The sequence below is a fragment of the Scyliorhinus torazame genome, chromosome 1, assembly GCF_047496885.1.
Source record: "Scyliorhinus torazame isolate Kashiwa2021f chromosome 1, sScyTor2.1, whole genome shotgun sequence".
Classification (NCBI taxonomy): Eukaryota; Metazoa; Chordata; class Chondrichthyes; order Carcharhiniformes; family Scyliorhinidae; genus Scyliorhinus; species Scyliorhinus torazame.
Genome location: NC_092707.1, coordinates 222,506,373 through 222,532,130, shown reverse-complemented (window position 1 = coordinate 222,532,130; position 25,758 = coordinate 222,506,373). Strand labels below are relative to the sequence as shown.

At 47.2% G+C, this 25,758-nt stretch overlaps 1 protein-coding gene across 2 annotated transcripts in view; it reads left to right on the top strand.

The window, feature by feature from the left end:
- tulp4a (TUB like protein 4a) overlaps positions 1 to 25,758 on the top strand; it is a 691,812-nt gene that overhangs the window by 548,176 nt on the left and 117,878 nt on the right. For both annotated transcript variants that reach the window (XM_072502637.1, XM_072502627.1), the window contains one exon: positions 2,172 to 2,265. In XM_072502637.1, the coding sequence (XP_072358738.1) occupies positions 2,172 to 2,265 (94 nt within the window). The remainder of the gene's footprint in view (positions 1 to 2,171; positions 2,266 to 25,758) is intronic.

Below are 25,758 nucleotides of genomic sequence, written 5' to 3'. Positions count from 1 at the left end.
AGCCTCCACATCCTTCTGGTAGTGTGGCGACCAGAATTGAACACTATACTCCAAGTGTGGCCTAACTAAGGTTCTATACAGCTGCAACATGACTTGCCAATTCTTATACTCAATGCCCCGGCCAATGAAGGCAAGCATGCCGTATGCCTTCTTGACTACCTTCTCCACCTGTGTTGCCCCTTTCAATGACCTGTGGACCTGTACTCCTAGATCTCTTTGACTTTCAATACTCTTGAGGGTTCTACCAATCACTGTATATTCCCTACCTGCATTAGACCTTCCAAAATGCATTACCTCACATTTGTCCGGATTAAACTCCATCTGCCATCTCTCCGCCCAAGTCTCCAAACAATCTAAATCCTGCTGTATCCTCTGACAGTCCTCATCGCTATCCGCAATTCCACCAACCTTTGTGTCGTCTGCAAACTTACTAATCAGACCAGTTACATTTTCCTCCAAATCATTTATATATACTACAAAGAGCAAAGGTCCCAGCACTGATCCCTGTGGAACGCCACTGGTCACAGCCCTCCAATTAGAAAAGCATCCTTCCATTGCTACTCTCTGCCTTCTATGACCTAGCCAGTTCTGTATCCACCTTGCCAGCTCACCCCTGATCCCGTGTGACTTCACCTTTTGTACTAGTCTACCATGAGGGACCTTGTCAAAGGCCTTACTGAAGTCCATATAGACAACATCCACTGCCCTACCTGCATCAATCATCTTAGTGACCTCCTCGAAAAACTCTATCAAGTTAGTGAGACACGACCTCCCCTTCACAAAACCATGCTGCCTCTCACTAATACGTCCATTTGCTTCCAAATGGGAGTAGATCCTGTCTCGAAGAATTCTCTCCAGTAATTTCCCTACCACTGAAGTAAGGCTCACCGGCCTGTAGCTCCCTGGATTATCCTTGCTACCCTTCTTAAACAGAGGAACAACATTGGCTATTCTCCAGTCCTCCGGGACATCCCCTGAAGACAGTGAGGATCCAAAGATTTCTGTTGAATGGGCGCATTTAATGAAGGCAAGGATGAGCTGGCTCTTTGATGGGGTGGAGGATAGCTGCGAATGGTGTGGGAGGGGCCCAGCCAATCATGTCCATATGTTCTGGTCCTGCCCGAAGTTGGAGAAATTTTGGGGATCGTTTTTCAGCACCATACCTGAGGTTCTGCATGTGGATTTGGAGCCAGGTTCCCTGGAGGCCATACTTGCAGTGTCAGATCTACAGATCTGCAGGGGCAGATGTTTTAGTCTTCGCCTCATTGATTGCTCGCAGGCGGGTTTGTTTGGTGGATTCACCTTCTCCCCCCTGTGCCTCAGAGCTCTCCAGTATTTGGAGGAGGTGAAATTTACTCTGAGAGGGACAGATGAGGGGTTTCACCAGAGATGGGAGTTGTTTATCTTACATTTTGCGTATCTGGTTGGTGGCACTGTGGCACAGTGGCTAGCACTGCTGTCTCACGGCGCCGAGGACCCAGGTTCAATCCCGGCCCTGTGTCTGCATGGGTCTCACCACCGCAACCCAAAGATATGCAGGGTAGGTGGATTGGCCATGCTAAATTGCCCCTTAAATGGAAAAAAATAATTGGGTACTCTAAATACAAAAAATATATATTTGGGGGATCTGGCTGACATTGTCTATAATTCCCTGTTTTCTCTCTACCTCCCTTTTTAAATTAGCTACCCTCCAATCTGGTTTAGCTCAGTGGGCTAGACAGCTGGTTTGTGATGCAGAACAAGGCCAGCAGCGCGGGTTCAATTCCCATACCAGCCTCCCCGAACAGGCGCCGGAATGTGGCGACTAGGGGCTTTCATTGCAGTGTTAATGTAAGCCTACTTGTGACAATCAAGATGATTTATTTATTTATTTTATTATCTGTAGGAACTGTTCCAGAGTTTATAGAATCCTGGAAGATGACCACCAATGCATCCACTATTTCTAGAGATGCTTCTTTAAGTACTTTAGGACATAGATTTATCAGGCCCTGGAGATTTATCAGCCTTCAATCCCATCAATTCCCCCAACAGCATTTCTCTACCCTGTGTTCCCAAGCATTTCTGTTGTGTCCTCATTTGAAGTCAGAACCAAAGTATATATTTAGTTGCTCAGCCATTTCTTTGACCCCCATTACAGCATTTTGAAAGAAAGTGTACTTGGTTTTTTTCAGCACAACTATCTTGCTCAAGTCACATCTAACATCTGGGGGACAAAATTCAAGATTGTGGGACTGGCTTCATTTCTACCAAGTAATCTGGGTGCAGGTAAGAATTCATCCATTGACATGCTGCATAGGAGCAGGTTTGGGATTTAAGAAAATTCTTTCACGGGATGTGGGCATAGGCCAGCATTTCTGAACACATTATTAATGGGATAAATAATATGTTACTCCAAATTACATGTCTTATAAAACAAAATAAGATCTAATAGCTATTAAATTAATTCTCACAATGTGCTATAATGGCAGTATGTAGACATACCTGCAGAGTTAAAAGTGCCACTGGTCAATTCCCTTTGGCGAGGTTATGACTGGAGTGGAGCAGACAGATACATCCCCTGCGACTATCCGCAGAGGTCATATGAGTAAGATTGTGACATAACAGATATCAATGGATTGATATAATGCATGAATACATTGCCTTGCATAAGTATGGAGGCAGTAGTTGCAGTGCCACTTGCATTTGCACAACAGGCAAGATGTAGAGACAGGAACATATGTGAAGACGGAGAAAAATTAGGACTCTCTTTAAAAGGCCCTACTCAAGAAGGTCATCTGGGAGTGCCAAGCTTAAGTTGTGATGGTCAGGAGGATGTGCATCAGGTGGCTTTGCTTCACCAAGGACATCGTGACGGAGTTCAGCCACCTCCTTTACAAAACTTGGATCTTCAATCAGAATGGGGGCAGTATTATCACCCAACCGGAGGCTCACCTGAATATAATCTCCCCAGATAGGGGGTGGAGCTAGACCCTTAAACCAAGGGTCTCATGGGACATAAATATCCCGACCGGAGTGTGGGTCGGGCGTTTGGAGACACTTCAGGGAGTAGGAATTGTAATGTAGTAGGTAAAATAAATATTTGAGTTTTCTTCCAGTCACCACTTCCCTGGAATTTTTACAGGCAGCCTTCCCAGTTCTTTGAAAATAACTGGGTAGCACTGTTCCCTCTCAGCCCAGGGATCGAGCTTGATTTATGCCTTGGGTGATTGTCTGGGTGGAGTTTGCACATTCTCCCAGTGTTTGCGTGGATTTGCTCCGGGTGCTCAGGTTTCCTCCCACAATCCAAAGATATGCAGGTTAGGTGGATTGGCCATGTGAATTGCCCCTTAATGTCCAAAGATGTGCTGGTTAGGTGGATTCACCATGATCAATGCTGGGTTACAGGGATTGGGCAGGGGAGTGGGACTAGATAGAATGTTCTTTCAAAAGGTGCAGACTTGATGAGCCGAATGGCCTCCTTCTAAGGTCTATGAAAATACAGCCATCCTTTCATAGTTAGCAATTGCTTCCTTCCAGCAGCAGTTTGTGACAATAACAACATGCCACAATTCACAGAAGTAACCGGGAGGGTGGCAGGCACTCTAACCCCTGCCCACTCCTCCACAGAGAGGGAATTCCGGAATTAAAGGGCACATTATTTCACCAGTATAGTGGGTTCCCAGATTGTGCAAGAAGCAATTGACTGCACACATGTGGCAGTTCCCCAGAAAGCAACAAGGGCTACACAGTTGATATGCGACCCACAGCAAGAAATACATCTTTGTGAATGCCTGCTATCCTTGCAGCATCCATGATGCTTTTATCCTGCAGCAGTCAGCAGTTCTGACTATCCTTAGGACTACAAGACTTGATGATAAAGGATACCCCGTTTAAGTATGGCACATGTCCCCTTTCCACCATTCCACCACAAGGTAAAAGGGCCTTCGGTGAGGTGTGAGTCACGTAGAGTCATGTTTTACAGCACAGAAAGAGGCCCTTTGCCCATTGTGCCTGTGCCAGACATCAAACACCTTTTTATTCTTTTTTAAAATGTTTTCATTGACTTTCACATTTTATGTTTCACACTTCAGCTCATAAGTTAAATTACATGTCGCACACCCACGCAAAGCAAAATGGAAAGAGAAACAGGTGAAGCTATAAAACAAGAAAATAGAAAACAAAAGAAAACAAAGATAAAAGGGAAAACAATCAGAAATCCTCACATATATTTACAAACACTTGTCTCCCCTCCTGCTGCGGCCATGGACACCTTTCACCAGTCTGCCAGTGTGGCCCGAGAGCTTATTTACAGGTGCGTCTATATTTACCCTGGTTTTCAGCTTTCCCTCAGAGCCTGTCCCCTGCAGTTTCGTCCCATGTCCCGCTCGACTACTTCACATGCTTTTGTTTTCCCACCTCCCTCCCCTTCTTCTCCGTGGCTATGAATGGCGTCCATGTCCTGTGGGCACAGTAAGAAATCTTACAACACCAGGTTAAAGTCCAACAGGTTTGTTTCAAATCACTAGCTTTCGGAGCACTGCTCCTTCCTCAGGTGAATGAAGAGGTAGGTGTAGTGATATGCATCACTGTATATACACAAGGGGTTAATGTAAATACACTACAACTAAGTAACCACTAGAGGGAGCACCAGAGATGTATATAATAAACAAACAGGAAGTCAAGAGGCACTCTTCACAGGAACGGCAGCTGGTGAGCAGGACACAGACAGACAGCTCAGGTGTAACATAGAGTGTAAGCGCTGAAGAGAGAACAAACTTACACAATAAAGCTTCTCCTTCAACTGTAAGACTACAAGCTTTATTCAGACACAAGGAATAATACGTGGTACCAGGCGACTTCAGAACGCTTACTAGAAGATTACACAAGATGCAGACAAAGAAAGATCGAAAACAGAAGAAAGCTCGTACCGGACATTCGACCTGGGGAGACTTCGCTGAGTCGATGAAACCCGTTGGAACTCCACCACAACTGAAAACAACCGGTAATTTAAGTCATAGATGGAAAATTTTTAAACAAATGTTCGAACTATATATCGTAGCTAATGATTTGAGCACGGCCTCAGAAGAAACGAAAATAGCACTGCTACTAGCAGGACATGAAGCTGTAGAAATCTATAACCGCTTTAATAACTTGAAAGATGAAGACAACACCAAAGTACAAGTAATACTCAAAAAATTTGAAGATCACTGTAACACCAGTAACAATGCTGCTTTAAGACATTCGATGCTCGAAGACCAAATTGCACAGGGAATGAGTGATGCGAAACTCAAACAATCATTATCAGAACTGAAAGGTTTATTATATATTATATATATATTAATACTATATATTAAAGGGATTCGGGGATATGGTGTACAGGCCGGAGAGTGGATCTGAGTCCACAAAGGTCAGCCATGATCTCATTGAATGGCGGAGCAGGCTCGAGGGGCCAGATGACCTACTCCTGTTCCTAGTTCTTATGTTCTTATGTTTAACGCTGGAAATCGCGATTGAAAAGTGCAGATCGCAAGAAAAAAATAACATTAAGTCTTTACCAAGAAAGAACACCGAAAAAGTTCTTCTCCACGGGTCTAAAGCAGTTAAAATGGCATCTGAGCACATTCTAAACTGCCCAGGGAACAAAAGACACAAATCTGCTTCTGCGCATGCACAAGAAACCGCAGCCGCACATGCGCAGTTTACGAAAAAGCGCACAGTAAAGGCAAATCAATTTGCGCACGCCCACTTAAAGGGGAAATGCCCGAAAATCACAAACAAGACTCTTTAAGGCACAAAACCAAAAAATTCAACCTCAAAAGGCACAACGTTGCCTGAACATCTACCAGCAGTTGTAAATAACGTTTGCAGCACCCTGGAACAAGCAGTTTGCATCACCCAAAGTGAAGAGCGCAATGACAAATCCGAAACCAAAGAAGATGATTTGTTCATTGAACATGAAGAGCACAATAACAAATCCGAAACAAAAAAAGATGTTTGGTATATTGAAGACTACTACTCAGAAATGGCTGAGTTGTTCGGATATGATCATAAAAACATCGGCGACCCGGTTGAAAAGCTCAATACGACTCTACTCATGGTAGATGAATCCAACACCATGATGCAATGGCAGATCGTTGATACATTGGATGACAGCAACCTGTTGAATGGCCAAGATCAATGCAACATCAGATCATTCTCACAATCCTCAAGAAGAAACGCTCAATGAAACATCAGATACCACAAAGGACACGGATACCAATAACTTTGAGAATGACTCAAGTTACCCACAAGGAACGGTCATTGAGCACAATGCAAACAACAAGAACAACGACAAGAACAAAACATCAAAAACAGCAACAATAAGCACGACAAAAACAACAACAAGAACAACAAAGACAGAAACGACAGAAACAACAACAATGAAACAACGACCTGTATAACATGGTACAACTATGCACATGAAGGACAATGCAACAGCACACTCCAAAACAATGACAAGAGTACAAACATAACATGGCATGACAACAAATCTCACAAACTCACATTTGCTCCAGAACAAACAAGCACACCAGCTTTCAAGGCAGATGACACACTAAATCGATACAGAAAAAAGTCAACATCAGTGGTTCAACCATTCAAACACCTCGTGATGACTTGTTGGTTACTTAAACTCAAGAACACTGACGACATTCACAAAGAAATTACAATATCAACATCACCACGTCAACAACAGAAGAAGAAAAAAAACCTCAACCGAATAAATTCATAAAGTTGGACTCATAAATTTTAATTGGCTTTGTATAATCATCAATATCATCACAACTTGTACATATCATCATTTATCTACTTGTTTTGTACAATTTTCTTTAACAAAGTACAGAAAATATGTAAAAAGAAAAAGGGGGGATGTAGTGATATGCATCACTCTACAAACACAAGGGGTTAATGTAAATACACTACAACTAAGTAACCACTAGAGGGAGCACCAGAGATGTATATAAATAGACAAACAGGAAGTCAAGGGGCACTCTTCACAGAAACGGCAGCTTGTGAGCAGTACACAGACAGACAGCTCAGATGTAACATATAGTATAAGCGCTGACGAGAGAACGAACTTACACAATAAAGCATCTACTTCAACTGTAAGACCACAAACTTTATTCAGACACAAGGAATAATACAGTAGGTTCCAGAAACATTTATATAGACAAAGTCAAAGATACAAGACGATACTTTGAATGCAAGTATTTGCAGGTAATTAAGTCTTTACAGAGCCAGAGAGAGGGGTAAACCCAGGTTAAAGAGGTGTGAATTGTCTCAACCCAGGATAGTTGGTAGGATTCTGCAAGCCCAGGCCAGATGGTGGGGGATGAATGTAATGCGACATGAATCCAAGGTCCCAGTTGAGGCCGCACTCATGTGTGCGGAACTTGGCTATAAGTTTCTGCTCGGCGATTCTGTGTTGTCGCGCGTCCTGAAGGCTACCTTGGAGAACGCTTACCTGAAGATCAGAGGCTGAATGCCCTTTACAACTGAAATGTTCCCCGACTGGAAGGGAACATTCCTGCCTGGCGATTCCAGCAGTCGCCCGTACATGTCCAGCAATTCTCCCTCTCTGGGTCAGGTCGCCCGCGTTCAACAGCTCCTCAACTAGCGAATGTCGTGGTATCTGGGGGTACGTTGTAGTTCCCTTAAGGAGAATATTTTTGAGCTGCATGTTTCCTTTTGGTAGTTGGAACCTCTTAGTGAGTTACTCCAGAGTCGCTACTCTGTCACCTGTGTACATGTCCCGAACCCATCAGTGTCCCTCATCCTGTCCGACCTTTTGAAGGTGGCATCCATTATTGAGGGAGTAAACCTGTGTATGTTGCAGTTGGGGACCATGGTGGACATTTCGGTTAGGCCGAGGTGCTTTCTCATCTGGTACCACATTCAGAGTGTGGCTACTACCACTGGGCTTCTGAGTACTTGGCTAGGGGGGATCGGAGTGCAGTTGTCACTAGTACTCGATGGGATGTCCCTATAGGAACTATCCTCCACCTTCACCCACTCCACTCCTGGTTTCTTCACCATCCCCTCACTCTTTCTGCTATGGCTGCCCAGTGGTAAAATTGTAGGTTTGGGAAGGCCAGGCATCCCATGCTTCTCCTCCTTTGTAGGACCATTTTTTTGGTTCTTTCACCCCCCTCCCCCCCTCCCCGACAGATGCAACACTCACACAGACCCCACACACCCCCACCACACACTCACCACACACCACCCAGACACACACATCACACATACACCCACCATACACCATGATTACACACACCATGAGTATACACACCACACACACACCACGATTATACACCACACACCCACACCATGATTATACACCATACACGCACACACCATGATTATACACCATACACGCACACACTATGATTACACACCACACACACACCATGATTGCACACCACACACAGCATGCTCCCACACGCACACCATGATTATACATCACACGCACACACCATGATTACACACCACACACACACACTGTGATTACACACACACGCACCCCACGCACACATCTTGATTATACACCACACAAGCACACCATGATTACACACCACACACATTATGTTTCCACACACACCACATGCACACACCATGATTACACACCATGCACACACTGTGATTATACACCACATGCACACACCATGATTACACACCATGCACACACTGTGATTATACACCACACGCACACACCATGATTACACACCCCACACAAATGCTTCCACACACACTCCACATACACACACCATGATTACACACCCCACACACACCATGATTACACACACCATGATTACACACCACGCACACACACACACACACTATAATTACACGCACCACACGCACACACACCATGATTACACACACCACACGCACACCATGATTCCACACACCACACGCACACACACTATGATAACACACACCACACGCACACCCACCATGATTACACACACCACACACCATGATTACACACACCACACACACACACACCATGATTACACGCACCACACACATACACACCATGATTATACATACCACACACACACCACACACACCATGATTACACACACCACACACACACACCACACACACACAAAAACCATGATTACACGCACACACACACCATGATTACACACACCACACACACCATGATTACACACCACACACACACAGTGATTACACACACACGCACCCCACGCACACATCTTGATTATACACCACACAAGCACACCATGATTACACACCACACACATCATGTTTCCACACACACCACATGCACACACCATGATTACACACCATGCACACACTGTGATTATACACCACACGCACACACCATGATTACACACCCCACACAAATGCTTCCACACACACTCCACATACACACACCATGATTACACACACCACACATACACCATGATTACACACCCCACACACACCATGATTACACACACCATGATTACACACCACGCACACACTATAATTACAGACACCACACGCACACACACCATGATTAGACACACCACACACACCATGATTACACACACCACACACACCATGATTACACACACCACACACACCATGATTACACGCACACACACCATGATTACACACACCACACACACCATGATTACACACACCACACACACCATGATTCCACACACCATGATTACACACCACGCACACACACACTATGATTACACACACCACACGCACACACACCATGATTACACACACCACACACCATGATTACACACACCACACACACACACCATGATTACACGCACCACACACATACACACCATGATTATACATACCACACACACACCACACACACCATGATTACACACACCACACACACACACCACACACACACACACACAAAAACCATGATTACACACACTACACGCACACCACACACACACACCATGATTACACACACGACACGCACACCACACACACACACCATGATTACACACACTACACGCACCATGATTCATTTGTCTACTGTATTAAAAAAGGCCTTGGGAATGTAGATCGGGAGACTTCCTCCACCAGACTCGTCAGGTTCCATTTGTGGATCCCTGTCTAGTCATGGGCTATTTGGATCCCCGCGTAGCGGAATCTGATCTGCGCTTGTTTGTAGTCTCGCCAGCTCTGTCCCCCCCCCCCCCCCCCCCCCCCCGTCCCCCCCCTTGCGGGTTCACCGGGAAGATTTCACTTTTGCTCAGGTTGAGTTTGTAGCTCGAGAAGGCTCCAAACTCATTTAGGAGCTTCATTACCCCTTCCCTGCTGCCCCAGGGGTTTGCGATGTGGAGGAGCAGGTCATCCACATAGAGTGAGACTCTGTGCACTCTGTTTCCCTTCTACATACCTCTCCACCCCTTCAGCGTCCTGAGAGCGATTGCCAGTGGCTCGATTGCGAGAGCAAACATCAGCAGGGCCATTGGGCATCCTTGCCTCATGCCTCTGTGCCGCTGGAAGTATTTAGAGCTGGTGGTGTTTATCCGTATGTTCACCACAGGAGTGCTGTACAGTAGTTTCATCCAGGAGGTGAACCATGGCCCGAACCCAAACCGATTCAGCACCTCTATGAGGTACTTACACTCGACTCTGTCGAAGGCCTTTTCTGCGTCCAGGGAGATGATTACGGCTGGTGTTCTCTCCCCAGTGGGTTCGTTATCATGTTCAGCAGGCGCCTAATGTTCGATGTTGGCTGCATGCTCTTGACAAAGCCCGTCTGGACCTCCGTCACGCAACTCTCCAGGCGTTTAGCCAGGTTTTTGACAGGATTTTGCCGTCTACATTGAGTTGTGAGACGGGTCTGTGAGACTCGCACTCAGTGGGGTCTTTGTCCTTTTTGCGTATCAACGATATTGAGGCTTGCGCTAGTGTTGGCAGCACGGAGCCCCTTGCGAGTCTGCGAACATCTCCTGCAAGTGCGCAGCTAGTGCTGTCATTACTTTTTTGTAGAATTCCTCCTGGAATCCATCTGGCCCCAGCGCCTTCCCTGCCTGCATGGAGTTGATCCTCTCCATTACCTCTCCCAATTCTAATGGTGCTTCCAGGACCCATCTCTTCTCTTCCCCCACAACTTGCATGTCCAGTCCATCAAGGAACTGCTGAATACCTGAGACCCCTTGGGGGGCTCGGAGGTGTACAGCCCCCGGTAGAAGATTTCAAAGGCCTCATTGATCCTTTCCCGTGTGGTGACTAGCCTGCCATTGTTGTCCCTAATCTGCTATTTCCCTCGTGGCTGTCTACTTTCTCAGCTGGTGAGCCAGCAGATGGCTGGCCTTGTCTCCGTGTTTGTAAAAGGTCCCCCATGTCTGGCGCAGCTGGTGCACTTTCCCTGTGGAGAGCAGGTCAAAGTCCATTTGTAGCTCCTACCTCTCTGCCAGTAACTCTATGGTTGGGACCCTGGAGTACTGCCGGTTCACTTCCAGCATGCAGTCGACCAGTTGTTGCCGAGCCACCCTCTCTTATCTTTGCCCGCTTTCTTATCTTTGTACCCTCTGTACGCAATAATTCCCCCCCCCCCCGCTTTATCACTGCATTCAGCGCCTCCCAGAATGTGGAGGGTGAGACCTCCCCGTTCCGGTTGTTGGGAACATACCCGTCTATGAGCTGTAATATCCGTTTGTAGAATGCCTTAGAACATAGAACATAGAACGATACAGCGCAGTACAGGCCCTTCGGCCCACGATGTTGCACCGAAACAAAAGCCATCTAACCTACACTATGCCATTATCATCCATATGTTTATCCAATAAACTTTTAAATGCCCTCAATGTTGGCGAGTTCACTACTGTAGCAGTAGGGCATTCCATGGCCTCACTACTCTTTGCGTAAAGAACCTACCTCTGACCTCTGTCCTATATCTATTACCCCTCAGTTTAAAGCTATGTCCCCTCCTGCCAGCCATTTCCATCCGCGGGAGAAGGCTCTCACTGTCCACCCTATCTAACTCCCTGATCATTTTGTATGCCTCTATTAAGTCTCCTCTTAACCTTCTTCTCTCCAACGAAAACAACCTCAAGTCCATCAGCCTTTCCTCATAAGATTTTCCCTCCATACCAGGCAACATCCTGGTAAATCTCCTCTGCACCCGCTCCAAAGCCTCCACGTCCTTCCTATAATGCGGTGACCAGAACTGTACGCAATACTCCAAATGCGGCCGTACAAGAGTTCTGTACAGCTGCAACATGACCTCCTGACTCCGGAACTCAATCCCTCTACCAATAAAGGCCAACACTCCATAGGCCTTCTTCACAACCCTATCAACCTGGGTGGCAACTTTCAGGGATCTATGTACATGGACACCTAGATCCCTCTGCTCATCCACACTTCCAAGAACTTTACCATTAGCCAAATATTCCGCATTCCTGTTATTCCTTCCAAAGTGAATCACCTCACACTTCTCTACATTAAGCTCCATTTGCCACCTCTCAGCCCAGCTCTGAAGCTTATCCATATCCCTCTGTAACCTGCTACATCCTTCCACACTATCGACAACACCACCGACTTTAGTATCGTCTGCAAATTTACTCACCCACCCTTCTGCGCCTTCCTCTAGGTCATTGATAAAAATGACAAACAGCAACGGCCCCAGAACAGATCCTTGTGGTACTCCACTTGTAACTGAACTCCATTCTGAACATTTCCCATCAACCACCACCCTCTGTCTTCTTTCAGCTAGCCAATTTCTGATCCACATCTCTAAATCAACCTCAATCCCCAGCCTCCGTATTTTCTGCAATAGCCTACCGTGGGGAACCTTATAAACGCTTTGCTGAAATCCACATACACCACATCAACTGCTCTACTCTCGTCTACCTGTTCAGTCACCTTCTCAAAGAACTCGATAAGGTTTGTGAGGCATGACCTACCCTTCACAAAGCCATGCTGACTATCCCTGATCATATTATTCCTATCTAGATGATTATAAATCTTGTCTCTTATAATCCCCTCCAAGACTTTACCCACTACAGACGTGAGGCTCACCGGTCTATAGTTGCCGGGGTTGCCTCTGCTCCCCTTTTTGAACAAAGGGACCACATTTGCTATCCTCCAGTCCTCTGGCACTATTCCTGTAGCCAATGATGACATAAAAATCAAAGCCAAAGGTCCAGCAATCTCTTCCCTGGCCTCCCAGAGAATCCTAGGATAAATCCCATCAGGACCCGGGGACTTATCTATTTTCAGCCTGTCCAGAATTGCCAACACCTCTTCCCTACATACCTCAATGCCATCTATTCTATTATCCTGGGTCTCAGCATTCTCCTCCACAACATTATCTTTTTCCTGAATGAATACTGACGAAAAATATTCATTTAGTATCTTGCCTATCTCTTCAGACTCCACACACAACTTCCCATCCCTGTCCTTGACTGGTCCTACTCTTTCCCTAGTCATTCACTTATTCCTGACATACCTATAGAAAGCTTTTGGGTTTTCTTTGATCCTACCTGCCAAATACTTCTCATGTCCCCTCCTTGCTCGACTTAGCTCTCTCTTTAGATCCTTCCTCGCTACCTTGTAACTATCCATCGCCCCAACTGAAACTTCACACCTCATCTTCACATAGGCCTCCTTCTTCCTCCCTGCCTGACCGGTACATACTTATCAAGAACACGCAGTAGCTGATCCTTGAACAAGCTCCACTTATCCAGTGTGCCTAACACTTGCAGCCTACTTCTCCACCTTATCCCCCCCAAGTCACGTCTAATGGCATCATAATTGCCCTTCCCCCAGCTATAACTCTTGCCCTGCGGTGTATACTTATCCCTTTCCATCATTAACGTAAACATCACCGAATTGTGGTCACTGTCCCCAAAGTGCTCTCCTACCTCCAAATCTAACACCTGGCCTGGTTCATTACCCAAAACCAAATCCAACGTGGCCTCGTCTCTTGTTGGCCTGTCAACATATTGTGTCAGGAAACCCTCCTGCACACACTGTACAAAAAAACGACCCATCTAATGTACTCGAACTATATCTTTTCCAGTCAATATTTGGAAAGTTAAAGTCTCCCATCATAACTACCCTGTTACTTTCGCTCTTATCCAGGATCATCCTCGCCATCCTTTCCTCTACATCCCTAGAACTATTTGGAGGCCTATAGAAGACTGCCAACAGGGTGACCTCTCCTTTCATGTTTCTCACCTCAGCCCATACTACCTCGGAAGATGAGTCCCCATCTAGCATCCTCTCCGCCACCGTAATACTGCTCTTGACTAGCAGCGCCACACCTCCCCCTCTTTTGCCTCCTTCTCTGAGCTTACTAAAACACCTAAACCCCGGAACCTGCAACATCCATTCCTGTCCCTGCTCTATCCATGTCTCCGAAATGGCCACAACATCGAAGTCCCAGGTACCAACCCATGCTGCCAGTTGCCCTACCTTATTTCGTATACTCCTGGCATTGAAGTACATAAGAACATAAGAACTAGGAGCAGGAGTAGGCCATCTGGCCCCTCGAGCCTGCTCCGCCATTCAATGAGATCATGGCTGATCTTTTGTGGACTCAGCTCCACTTTCCGGCCCGAACACCATAACCCTTAATCCCTTTATTCTTCAAAAAACTATCTATCTTTATCTTAAAAACATTTAATGAAGGAGCCTCGACTGCTTCACTGGGCAAGAAATTCCATAGATTCACAACCCTTTGGGTGAAGAAGTTCCTCCTAAACTCAGTCCTAAATCTACTTCCCCTTAATTTGAGGCTATGCCCCCTAGTTCTGCTTTCACCCGCCAGTGGAAACAACCTGCCCGCATCTATCCTATCTATTCCCTTCATAATCTTATATGTTTCTATAAGATCCCCCCTCATCCTTCTAAATTCCAACGAGTACAGTCTCAGTCTACTCAACCTCTCCTCGTAATCCAACCCTTTCAGCTCTGGGATTAACCTAGTGAATCTCCTCTGCACACCCTCCAGTGCCAGTACGTCCTTTCTCAAGTAAGGAGACCAAAACTGAACACAATACTCCAGGTGTGGCCTCACTAACACCTTATACAATTGCAGCATAACCTCCCTAGTCTTAAACTCCATCCCTCTAGCAATGAAGGACAAAATTCCATTTGCCTTCTTAATCACCTGTTGCACCTGAAAACCAACTTTCTGCGACTCATGCACTAGCACACCCAGATCGCTCTGCACAGCAGCATGTTTTAATTTTTTATCATTTAAATAATAATCCCTTTTGCCGTTATTCTTACCAAAATGGATAACCTCACATTTGTCAACATTGTATTCCATCTGCCAGACACTAGCCCATTCACTTAGCCTGTCCAAATCCCTCTGCAGACTTCCAATATCCTCAGCACCTTTTGCTTTACCACTTATCTTAGTGTCGTCTGCAAACTTGGACACATTGCCCTTGGTCCCCAACTCCAAATCATCTATGTAAATTGTGAACAGTTGTGGGCCCAACACTGATCCCTGAGGGACACCACTAGCTACTGATTGCCAACCAGAGAAACACCCATTAATCCCCACTCTTTGCTTTCTATTAATTAACCAATCCTCTATCCATGCTCCTACTTTCCCCTTAATGCCATGCATCTTTATCTTATGCAACAACCTTTTGTGTGGCACCTTGTCAAAGGCTTTCTGGAAATCCAGATATACCACATCCATTGGCTACCCATTATCTACCGCACTGTTAATGTCCTCAAAAAATTCCACTAAATTAGTTAGGCACGACCTGCCCTTTATGAACCCATGCTGCGTCTGTCCAATGGGACAATTTCCATCCAGATGCCTCGCTATTTCTTCCTTGATGATAGATTCCAGCATCTTCCCTGCTACCGAAGTTAAGCTCACTGGCCTATAATTACCCACTTTCTGCCTACCTCCTTTTTTAAACAGTGGTGTCACGTTTGCTAATTTCCAATCCGCCGGGACCACCCCAGAGTCTCGTGAATTTTGGTAAATTATCACTAGTGCATTTGCAATTTCCCTAGCCATCTCTTTTAGAACTCTGGGATGCATTCCATCAGGTCCAGGAGACTTGTCTACCTTTAGCCCCATTAGCTTGCCCATCACTACCTCCTTGGTGATAACAATCCTCTCAAGGTCCTCACCTGTCATAGCCTCATTTCCATCAGTCACTGGCATGTTATTTGTGTCTTCCACTGTGAAGACCGACCCAAAAAACCTGTTCAGTTCCTCAGCCATTTCCTCATCTCCCATTATTAAATCTCTCTTCTCATCCTCTAAAGGACCAATATTTACCTTAGCCACTCTTTTTTGTTTTATGTATTTGTAGAAACTTTTACTATCTGTTTTTATATTCTGAGCAAGTTTACTCTCATAATCTATCTTACTCTTCTTTATAGCTTTTTTAGTAGCTTTCTGTTGCCCCCTAAAGATTTCCCAGTCCTCTAGTCTCCCACTGATCTTTGCTACTTTGTATGTTTTTTCCTTCAATTTGATACTCTCCCTTATTTCCTTAGATATCCACGGTCGATTTTCCCTCTTTTTACCGTCCTTCCTTTTTGTTGGTATAAACCTTTGCTGGGCACTGTGAAAAATCACTTGGAAGGTTCTCCACTGTTCCTCAACTGTTTCACCATAAAGTCTTTGCTCCCAGTCTACCTTAGCTAGTTCTTCTCTCATCCCATTGTAATCTCCTTTGTTTAAGCACAAAACACTAGTGCTTGATTTTACCTTCTCACCCTCCATCTGTATTTTAAATTCCACCATATTGTGATCGCTCCTTCCGAGAGGATCCCTACCTATGAGATCCTGAATCAATCCTGTCTCATTACACAGGACCAGATCTAGGACCGCTTGTTCCCTCGTAGGTTCCATTACATACTGTTCGAGGACACACTTCAAACCACCTACCTGAACACTGGCCCCCTCCTGCGACGTCAAATCTGTGCTCATGACCTCTATACTCTCATTCTCCCTTACCCTAAAACTACAATCCAGGTTCCCATGCCCCTGCTGCATTAGGTTAAACCCCCCCAAAGAGCACTAACAAATCTCCCCCCCAGGATATTTGTGCCCCTCAGGTTCAGATGTAGACCATCCTGTCTGTAGAGGTCCCACCTTCACCAGAAAGAGCCCCAGTTATCCAGAAATCTGAATCCCTCCCGCCTGCACCATCCCTGTAGCCACGTGTTTAATTGCTCTCTCTCCCTATTCCTCATCTCACTATCTCGTGGCACGGGCAACAACCCAGAGATAACAACTCTGTTTGTTCTAGTTCTGAGCTTCCATCCTAGCTCCCTGAAAGCCTGCCTGACATTCTTGTCCCCTTTCCTACCTATGTCGTTAGTGCCAATGTGGACCACGACTTGGGGCTGCTCCCCCTCCCCCTAAGGACCCGGAAAACACGATCCTAGACATCACGTACCCTTGCACCTGGGAGGCAACATACCAAACGTGAGTCTCTCACGCTCCCACAAAATCTCCTATCTGTGCCCCTGACTATCGAGTCCCCAATTACTAATGCTCTGCTCCTCCCCCCCTTCCCTTCTGAGAAACAGGGACAGACTCCGTGCCAGTGGCCCGTACCCCATGGCTTACCCCTGGTAAGTCCCCCCCCCCCCACAAGTATTAAAGCGGTATGCTTGTTTCTCAGGGGAACGACCGCAGGGGATCCCTGCACTGACTGCTTCTTCCCAGTCCCTCTTACAGTTACCCATCTATCTCCAATCTTTGGTGTAACTAATTCCCTGAAGCTGCTATCTATGACCCCCCCTCTGCCTCCCGAATGATCCGAAGTTCTTCCAACTCCAGCTCCAGTTCCCTAACTCGGTCTTGGAGGAGCTGGAGACGGCAGCACTTCCTGCAGGTAAAATCAGCAGGGACACTAACGGCATCCCTCACCTCAAACATCCTGCAGGAGAAACATTGCACTCCCTTTCCTGCCATCCCTCTAACTTTCTACCAAGATCTGGCTAACAACTAAATTAAATTTTGTTTTAAAAATAATAATAATAAAATATGGTACTTACCTCACACCAATGGGTTTTATTATTAGCCATGATGTGGAGATGCCGGCGTTGGACTGGGGTGAGCACAGTACGAAGTCTTACAACACCAGGTTAAAGTCCAACAGGTTTGTTTCGATGTTACCAGCTTTCGGAGCGCTGCTCCTTCCTCAGGTGAATGAAGAGGTCTGTTCCAGAAACACATATATAGACAAATTCAAAGATGCCAAACAATGCTAGGAATGCGAGCATTAGCAGGTGATTAAATCTTTACAGATCCAGAGATCGTTTTATTATTAGGTTAGAGGAGGAGGGCGGGTGGGAGACACTACACGTGTAGTGTCTTGGGTTTCCTCTCCACCAGAATTTATTGGTGAGGGTCTTCCCAGAAGTCCGCGGGTCGAACTTCCTGTTCCCGCCTTAAACACTAAAAAAAATTTTAAAACAGCACAGAGGAACCGAAAACGGGACCAGGTAAGTGTTTACCGCTGAAATTGACTAGCCTGCTCCTGTGAAGGTCTCCCAGAAATCACTAACGCACCGCTCCCGCTGAAATCAACTGGCCTGCTCCTGCAAAGACAAGTGTTTTTAAAGGAGAAACTTACCTCCAAGCAATCACTTGCGCACTGCTCCCACTGAAATTGACTAACCTGCTCCGCTCCCGCTGAAATCGACTGGCCTGCTCCTGCAAAGAGGGCCGTGTCCAGCCTCCATGGCGGGTGTTGAGCTCAGCCCGTCTCCGACCTCACATCCATAGTGTGGAGCAAAGTCGGAGATTGTGATTTCAGAATATTCCATTACCCCTGGAAGCACCATTTTTCCCACTACAAAGAAGCTGACCCAGGTGTAGACCCTGTGTACCTGGGAGAAGGAAAACTCGTTCTCCCCTGGGTGTGTGAATCTCCATGGTCCTACTGCCCCCATCTGTTCCATGAATATGCCTAGTTCCTTCGGCATGTTTGATTTTGTTTCCCCTGATTTTGGGTTTGATCTGTCTGTTCGTGGGTCCTGTAAACAGTTAAAGTCCTCGCCCCCCGCCCCAAGTTGAGTCGGTATGTCAATGTCAGGGATTTTCGCCATTGTCTTTTTTGCGAATTCCACCTTGCCCCCGTTGGAATCGTACACATTTATAAGGACCACAGGATTCCCTTCTAGGACACCACTAACTAGGGGGGCTAGGTCGGTAACCATACTTGTCGCTGTAAGTGCTGTCCTCTTACTGAACAGTATGAGCACCCCTCTAACCTTCGGCCCGCAGCACAATTGGTAGGCCTGTCCGACCCAGCTCTTTCTTACGTGCAGTCGGTCCTTCTCCGTCAGGTGGTTCTCCTGGAGGAAGACTGTCGGCTTTCATACTTTTCAGGTGGGTGAAGACTCTGGATTATTTCACTGGGACGTTAAGCGCCCTGACATTCCATGCGTACTCCATGTGGGTGTGCCGCTGCACTCCGGGGTTTCCCTCTGTTTGGGGCCCCTCCAAAGTGGTTTGCGATCTCTTAGTGTTCCTTGCCATCATGTGTGATCTGTTGTAGCCAGCCTAACGCTTTACCCCCCTCCGCTCCCCCCTCATACCTCAGCTTTTTCATTGGGTCTGTCTCTCCCTTCCCCGTCCCTGCGAATGGTGTATTTTTTTGCGTGCAGCTCAAACAGATCATTTAGTACATGAAAAGAAAACAAGATACACAATGTAAATACATAGACACAGGCATCGGGTGAAGCATATGGGAGTAGTATTAATCAGATCATTCCATAAGAGGGTCGTTTAGGAGTCTGGTAACAGCGGAGAAGAAGCTGTTTTTGAATCTATTTACAAAGAACAAAGAACAAAGAAATGTACAGCACAGGAACAGACCCTTCGGCCCTCCAAGCCCGTGCCGACCATGCTGCCCGACTAAACTACAATCTTCTACACTTCCTGGGTCCATATCCCTCTATTCCCATCCTATTCATGTATTTGTCAAGCTGCCCCTTAAATGTCACTATCGTCCCTGCTTCCACCACCTCCTCCGGTAGCGAGTTCCAGGCACCCACTACCATCTGTGTAAAAAAACTTGCCTCGTACATCTACTCTAAACCTTGCCCCTCTCACCTTAAACCTATGCCCCCTAGTAATTGACCCCTCTACCCTGGGGAAAAGCCTCTGACTATCCACTCTGTCTATGCCCCTCATAATTTTGTAGACCTCTATCAGGTCGCCCCTCAACCTCCGTCGTTCCAGTGAGAACAAATTGAGTTTATTCAACCGCTCCTCATAGCTAATATATACCAGGCAACATTCTGGTAAATCTCTTCTGCACCCTCTCTAAAGCCTCCACATCCTTCTGGTAGTGTGGCGACCAGAATTGAACACTATACTCCAAGCGTGGCCTAACTAAGGTTCTATACAGCTGCAACATGACTTGCCAATTCTTATACTCAATGCCCCGGCCAATGAAGGCAAGCATGCCGTATGCCTTCTTGACTACCTTCTCCACCTGTGTTGCCCCTTTCAGTGACCTGTGGACCTGTACACCTAGATCTCTTTGACTTTCAATACTCTTGAGGGTTCTATACATTCACTGTATATTCCCTACCAGCATTAGACCTTCCAAAATGCATTACCTCACATTTGTCCGGATTAAACTCCATCTGCCATCTCTCCGCCCAAGTCTCCAAACAATCTAAATCCTGCTGTATCCTCTGACAGTCCTCATCGCTGTCCGCAATTCCACTAACCTTTGTGTCGTCTGCAAACTTACTAATCAGACCAGTTACATTTTCCTCCAAATCATTTATATATACTACAAACAGCAAAGTTCCCAGCACTGATCCCTGCGGAACACCACTGGTCACAACCCTCTAATTAGAAAAGCATCCTTCCATTGCTACTCTCTGCCTTGCCCCAGTATTGAAGTCTATCTTGGAGGATCCAGTTGCAGAGTGAAGAGCCAAGTTCTAGGTTTTGGAGCTTTGATGTGAGCTTGGCTGGGATTATGGTGTTGAAAGCGGAGCTGCAGTCAATAAATAAGAGTTCAATGTAGGAGTCCTTGTTGTTGAGATGCTCCAGGGATGAGTGTAGGGCCAGGGAGATGGTGTCTGCTGTGGACCGGTCACGGCGGTATGCGAATTGCAGTGGATCAAGGCATTCTAGGAATATGGAGTTGATGTTCTTCTTGACCAACCTCTCAAAGCACTTCATTACGATCGATGTCCGGTCCACCGGACATTGAGGCACGGTGCCTGGTTCTTCTTTGGCACCGGTATGAGGGTGGTTTTCTTGAAGTAGGTGAGGACCTCGGAACGGAGTAGGGAGAGGTTGAAGATATCCGTGAACCCATCTGCCAGCTGGTCCGCGCAGGGTCTGAGTGCACGACCAGGGATCCGATCCGGGCCCGTCGTCTTCCGAGGGTTCATTTCCGGGAAGGCCGATCTGACTTCGGAAGCTGTGACGGTGGGTATGGGTGTGCCCATGGCTGCTGGGGCAGTCGACTGCGGTTTGCTGGTTTCCTGCTCGAACCGAGCATGGAATGCACACCTATCTATTCTAATCCCATTGGTTCATGCTGTCCAGTTTCTATCACTAAGCTAGTCCCACTTGACTGCATTTGTCCCGTATCCCTCTATACCCATCCTGCCCATGTAACTGTCTAACTGTTTTTTAAAGGAAAAAATTGTACCCGCCTCTACCACTGCCTCTGGCAGCTCGTTCCAGATGCTCATCACCCTCTGTGTGAAGAAATTTCCCCTCTGGTCTCTTTTGTATCTCTCTCCTCGCACCTTAAACCTATGCCCTCTAATTCTAGACTCCTCTACCTTTGGGAAAAGATGTTGATTATCTACTTTATCGATGCTCCTCATTATTTTATAAACCTCTATCATCCTAAGCCTCCTACGCTCCAAGAAATAAAGTCCCAGCCTATCCAGCCTCTCCTAACTCAGACCATCCAGTCCTGGTTGCATCCTCGTAAACCTCTTCTGCACTCTTTCTAGTTTAACAATATCCTTCCTATAATAGGGTGACCAGAACTGAATACAGTATTCCATGTGTGGTCTTACCAATGTCTTGTACAACTTCAACAAGACGTCCCAACTCCTATATTCAATATTCTGACCAATAAAACCTTCTCACAGTACTCTAACTGTGGCCTGATGGCTGTTTTATACAGCTCCATCATAACCTCCCTACTCTTATATTCAATGCTTCGGCTAATAAAGGCAAGTATCCGATATGCCTTTTTAACCACCTTATCTATCTGTCTTGCTGCCTTCAGGGATCTTTGGACATGCACCCCAAGGTCGCACTGGTTCTCTGTGTTTCCTCATATCTTACCATTTATTCTATACTCCCTTGTCTTGTTAATCCCCCCCAAAATGCATCATCTCGGACTTCCGGTGGCAGCCATGGAGTACGTGGTCGCATATTTGGTGGCTCTCGCTTGAGGTGGATTTTTCGGTCCTTCCCCACCCAAATTGTGTGGTATTTGAGGGCAAAAGGTGCATGAGTGCCCAGGGAATGTAATACTCCTCTGGTGGGACTGGTTTATGGCTCATTGGACAAGACGTGTCACGAGGAAGAGACAGCAACTGGAACAGGAAGGTTTTTGTGGTGCGACACAGGGAAAGATGGCAGGGAGTAAGGGGCAGCGCTGACCATCCAGTGGTCAACAGAGCAGTTGGTGGAATTCCTCAATTGCAAATTTCAGAAGCAGAGGAAGGAGGTCTCAGAGGATTTGGTCAAGGTGGTGGAGCCGCTTCGGGCGGCGATCGAGTGAGTGGAGCAGAGGCAGGAGGCTCGGGGCCTGGAGATCCAAAAGGTGGAGGAGCATGAAGATCGGTGGCCTCGCTGGAGGCGGCGATGGGATGGAGTTGAGCAGCCAGAAAAGGCTGAGGGAGAAGCTGGAGGACCTTAAGAACTGGTACAGGAGGCAGAATCTGCAGATTCTGGGGATGCCGAAAGGCATTGAAGGTGTGGAGGCTGGCAGGTATGTTAGAGAGGCTGATCTAGCACACGGGCTGAGGTGGGGGAGCCGTTGAGGACGATGGTGGTGAGGCTGCATCGGTTCTTGGATAAGGAGAAGATCCTGAGGTGGGCAAAGCAGTACCTGGGAGGGGAGTGAGCTACGGATTTACCAGGGTCTGGGTGTGGAGCTGGCCAAGCAGAGAGCCAGGCATAATCAGATGAAGGCCGCCCTCTGCAAGAAGGGGGTGGATTTTGGGGTTTTGTACCCCACCCGCTTGTCGGTGATGCACCGAAAACAAGGGCCGTGATTCTCTGGTCCGGTGCAAGAGTGCCGGCGCCAAAACGGGAGTACTTTACTCCGGCGCCGGTTCCGAGACCCGATAAAGTAGATAATCAACATCTTTTCCCAATTTGCAATTTTTCCCAATTCTCGTACTCCCACATCGATTTTGGGCAGTTGCCGGCGGATGAGCGCAGGCTGCCTAATGTTATTATGATGCCCTCGGAGGGGCAGGAGTAGTAGTGGCACTGAATACGGCGAAGACCTTCGATCAGGTGGAGTGGGCCTATCTGTTGGAGGTGCTGCATTGGTTCGGCTTTGGCCAAGGGTTCGTGGATTGGATTTGGCTGCTGTACGGACAGCACGGTAGCATAGTGTTTAGCACTGTTGCTTCACAGCTCCAGGGTCCCAGGTTCAATTTCCGGCTTGGGTCATTGTCTGTGTGGATTCTGCATGTCTCCTCGTGTCTGCATGGATTTCCTCCGGGTGCTCCGGTTCGCTCTCACAAGCCCTGAAAGTGCTGTTAGGTAATTTGGACATTCTTAAGTCTCTCTCTGTGTCTTCGAACAGCTAGAGAGCACAGGGCGGCACAATGCGCAGTGGTTAGCACCGCTGCCTCACAACACAGAACACCCGGGTTCAAGCCCGGCCCTGGGTCACTGTCCTTATGGAATTTGTACATTCTCCCCGTGTCTGCGTGGGTCTCACCCCCACAACACAAAAAGATGTGAGTGGATTGGCCATGCTAAATTGCCCCTTAATTGGAAAAAAATAATTGGGTACTCTAAATTTATTTTTTTAAAAGGGAAAAAAATAATGCAGGAGAGGATGATAGGGGAGTTGCCGTTTCGGGTGGTGGGGGTGGGTTTTCGGTATCTAGGAATCCAGGTAGCACGGAGTTGGGTGCAGTTACATGAATTGACCTTGGCACAACTGATGAAGGGAATGAAGACAGATTTCAAGAGGTGGGATTTGTTGCCGCTGTCACTGGCTGGGCGCCTGCAGACGGTTAAAATGACAAGGTTTACCAGGATGTTGCCTGGTCTGGAGGGTGTTAGCTATGCGGAGAGGCTGAATAGACTCAAACTGTTTTCATTAGAACGATGGAGGTTGAGGGATGACCTGATAGAGGTCTACAAGATTGTGAGGGGATGGATTTAGTGGATGGGCAGACACTCTTTTCCAGGGTGGAGGGATCAGTCACTAGGGTCATAGGTTTAAGGTCCATGGGGCAACGTTTAGAGGAGATGTGTGAGGCAGGTTTTTTACACAGAGGGTGGTGAGTGCCTGGAACGTGCTGCCAGGGGAGGTTGTGGAAGCAGATACATTAACGGTATTCAAAAGGCATCTCAACAAATGCATGGATAGGATGGGTATAGAGGGATATGGCACTAGGAAGTGCTGAGGGCTTTGGCCAAGGTTGGTATCATGACTGGTACAGGCTTGGAGGGCCAAAGGGCCTGTTCCTGTGCTGTATTTTCTTTGTTCTTTGATCAGTGCCAAATTTTCAACTTTTTTCAATTCACATAAATGACTTGGAAGAAGGGACCAAAGGTTTGGGGCACAAGCTAACAAAAAAAAAGTAATAGAGCCTGTTCTGGGTAGCACCGGGAACACCCCCACTATCTAACGGCACTCTTTTTATTTTTAGTGCCGCGGCGAGAAACGCACCCCCTCCCCACCCCAAAGCAGCACTGGCGAGCGGAGCTCCTCCGTACAGGAATAGATCAGGACACCGTTTTAAATGGCGTCCCGATCTCTCGACCCCCCCCTCCCAACGCAACATCCGGACCCCGCCGCGTCCCAACACACATATAAGGGGGTGATCGATCATCTCACAGGGGCAGGGCACCCTCAGGCCCGATCCCAGCCCAGGCGAAATGCCAGCCTGTCACCTAGGCACTGCCAGCCTGGCACCTGCATGGTCCTACCAGGGTGGCGTTGCCAAGCTGGCAGTGCCCAGGTGACACTAGCAGTGCCAGGGTGCCACCCGGCCCAGAGGCCGACCACCTGGGGACTTCCAATCGCCTAGGAGATCCCCGAGGCACCATTACGCCTGGTCCCAGTTTGTGGGCCTCGCTGTGGAGTACTGTTACCTAATGGCACCCGGCTGGGGTCTCCACAGCGAGGCTGATAGATGTCGGGTGGCCGTTAAATCCGGCGGAGCACATCTAAGTGGGTTCTTAAACTCATTTAGCCGTGCAAGATGGGGTCCTGCCAATTGCTCAATTTTGTGTGGCAAGATTCCATTTGGCACTCTCAAGAAGTTGAACGCGGACTGCTCAGGGGTTGTGTACCTATTTAGCACGTGGAAGTCTCGTTCATTATTGGAATTAACCAGAGAAATTGCTCCACCAACTAAGTACAGCCAGGTGGCACTGCAAGGCTGGCTGGGGCACTGCCAGGGTGCCTGGCTGGCATTGTCGAGGTGCCCAGCTGCCATTTTGCCTGTGCTGAGAATCGAGCCCAGCGGTGCCATGCTTGCATGAGGTGAGGTGCGGGGGTACTCTAGGACCCCGTGAACAGGTGAGTTGGGGCATTGGGTAGGTCCGCAGATCGCGTC